This window comes from Montipora foliosa, chromosome 8, assembly GCF_036669935.1.
Source record: "Montipora foliosa isolate CH-2021 chromosome 8, ASM3666993v2, whole genome shotgun sequence".
NCBI classification, from domain to species: Eukaryota; Metazoa; Cnidaria; class Anthozoa; order Scleractinia; family Acroporidae; genus Montipora; species Montipora foliosa.
This window is the reverse complement of record NC_090876.1, coordinates 52,339,563-52,342,062: the sequence shown is the minus strand read 5'-3', so window position 1 is coordinate 52,342,062 and position 2,500 is coordinate 52,339,563. Positions and strand designations below refer to the sequence as shown.

Sequence of the window (2,500 nt, the reverse complement as noted above, 5' to 3'; positions counted from 1 at the left end):
CCCCGAACCACCAAGCGCATTGTACAATAGTGTTGTTTGCCCTTACAACGATAATCAAAGGAGTTGTTGTAAGAAAACGAGAATAAAACCAAACTTACATCAAAGCCAATTTCTCCAGCTCGGCCCGTTTCTCCTGGTTGTCCAGCCGCGCCCTTGAATAAAAATTGCCCCAACACGAGATAAGCGATGGAAGATATGTTTACTGGGTAAAGAAGATAATTAATCAAACTGGTCCAGTGAGAGAAGCACATACCCTTTTGCCAGGAAGTCCTGGACTTCCTTGGATTCCTTTCACATCCTGTAAAACAAATTGGTGTTTCATTAGATATCGTGCGGTTTCTTCACTAGTGGCCAATCAAGCATGGGAAGGGGGAAATGATGATGATTATGATGATCATAACCATCATGACGACGATGGCAATGGAAGAAAAATATTTACCTTCCTTTCAAAGTACGCAGCTGTCTGTATAATCGGGCGAACGACCGGTCCCTTATAACCTCCACCACTTTCACCTTCTACCGTTTCATACTGTGAAAAATAAACAAATATTATGGGGGATACTGAGAGCAAACAGAACCGAAAGCGTTACTCAAGTCAGTTTTCGAAACCATTTGAGAATCATGATATTCCAGAAAATTGATAAGCGTTTACCACTGTTCTCCCCGGAAGTCCGGGATAACCTGGAGGACCGGGTGGCCCCTGAACTCCATATCGACCTCTGCTTCCTGATGGACCCTGTCCAGAGTAAAGGAAATATCAGTCAAAAGATATACAAGTAACAGAGAATCGTGCGCAGGTAGTAAGAGTAGTAAGAGAGATCCCTTGACACCTCAATCCACGAACAAAAAATAGCAAGCCAATTATTTAGCTAGATCATCTCTGTTCAACTTCTATTATTGAAATGTGTACTTTCCAATTTTTATATTCTTAATTACATATCATTAAAGATTGTCTGCCTCGTGATATACTTTACAGGAAGGACTAATTTAGTTCTTCCGTGGATGGGTTTCAGCGTAGCCGTTAAATTTTGATGATAGCGACTCAAATAAATCCCAAGACAACGTCAAAGTCTGGAAGTCAATCCCAAGCAGCATTGGTGAAAGGCGAGTGCTCTCAACAAATTATTATTATTATTATTGTTATTATTATTACTATTATTATTATTATTTATTCATAAATGAATAGTTGTAAACCTCGGTTATTGATTTCTTTTCGTTAGCAAAAGCTTTTCACTCGATTCCCTTCGTTAAAATGTCTTTTATCACAAAAATCATTAGTGAACACTGCGAACACTCTAAGCTGATATTGAATACAGGTTTCACAACATTGGCGCCACATTGCATCTATCACGCTACGAGTATTTACAAACCCGTGCTCCTTGTGGACCTCTAGCACCTTTGTTCCCAGGATGCCCCGGGGCACCAGGTTCCCCATTGAGTCCAGCTTCCCCAGGTGATCCATTAACAGTAGCCCTAATCTGATTGACAGAGAATTGAGAACAAGCGAATCTAGAAATTGCAAAAAGCGGAGAAGAAGAAAGCGAGGAAACGCATAAAGGCGTTTTAAACGCCAAGGACTTAACTCGTCCTCCGTCATTTACCTCAGCTTCCTGGCGCTTTACTCGCTTCGCAAGTTGATCGTTTTCATAATTTTCTGTAGGAAGATAATGATAAGACAACGAGAATAAATGACTCGTTTTTAGGAAATTTCTGAAATATAGAGAAATCCGCGTTTAAATTATGAAGACACAGCAGTCTATCTGAAACACGATGACAAAATTCGAACCCTCCCTTTCTTTGGTCGGTTAATTTTCTCTTTAGTGAAGTGGCCGCGCGCGCATGTCCCCTAACACGTGTTATTTACCGAGGTCCCACACACGCTTCTTCCTTGTCGTGGATGATACGAGACTGCTCGTTAAACGGTTCTTTCCGCCGATGTTGCCAAGTTGTCTTCAGACTCTTGCGCCCTCTCTTCATTATGGCATAAACGTCGTTCGCCAGTTAAGGTAGCGATACGGTCAAGAAACAATGAAGAAACCTCTTTGGAACTCACAGCTGCATTCATGAATGAACTATTATTGCCCAGCGAGATTCTCACCTTCGTCTAATACAACATAAGACTTCCCTGAAACCCGGGTTAAAGAAAATTGCTGAAAACAACGAAGTTTGTGGCTTTATGTAATAGTTAATAACGTGATCATTAAGGACCTGAGCAAGCTTTCAAGCATGAATTCTACGTTTTCGTTCGCGAAACTCTTAGATTACAAAAAAATTGATAATAGGTGACCTTATAGTGTACTGGATGATAGGAAATCCCGCCAGAGAACAATAATCAGTGCAAAATTCCTTACTTTGATTTGAATTTCCAAGTGCACTCAGCGAAGAAGCGATTAAGCTTAGTAACACACAGTAACCTTTAGAAACCATGAATGCCAAGCGTCGTTCCTCGATGTTGCAAAGGCAGATTCAAATTTCCTCTGTTGAGGCTGACACAAGCTCC

General features: G+C 41.0%; 1 protein-coding gene across 1 annotated transcript in view; it reads right to left on the bottom strand.

Annotated features, from left to right (window-relative positions):
- LOC138012447 (collagen alpha-1(II) chain-like) overlaps positions 1 to 2,500 on the bottom strand; it is a 31,834-nt gene that overhangs the window by 26,816 nt on the left and 2,518 nt on the right. Inside the window, exons 1-7 of the mRNA XM_068859217.1 lie at positions 2,352 to 2,500; positions 1,602 to 1,654; positions 1,371 to 1,478; positions 653 to 736; positions 440 to 529; positions 254 to 298; positions 99 to 152 (exon numbers count right to left, since the gene is read on the bottom strand). The exon at positions 2,352 to 2,500 is cut by the window's right edge and continues 2,518 nt beyond it. Of these exons, the coding sequence (XP_068715318.1) occupies positions 99 to 152; positions 254 to 298; positions 440 to 529; positions 653 to 736; positions 1,371 to 1,478; positions 1,602 to 1,654; positions 2,352 to 2,427 (510 nt within the window). The 5' untranslated portion in view covers positions 2,428 to 2,500. The remainder of the gene's footprint in view (positions 1 to 98; positions 153 to 253; positions 299 to 439; positions 530 to 652; positions 737 to 1,370; positions 1,479 to 1,601; positions 1,655 to 2,351) is intronic.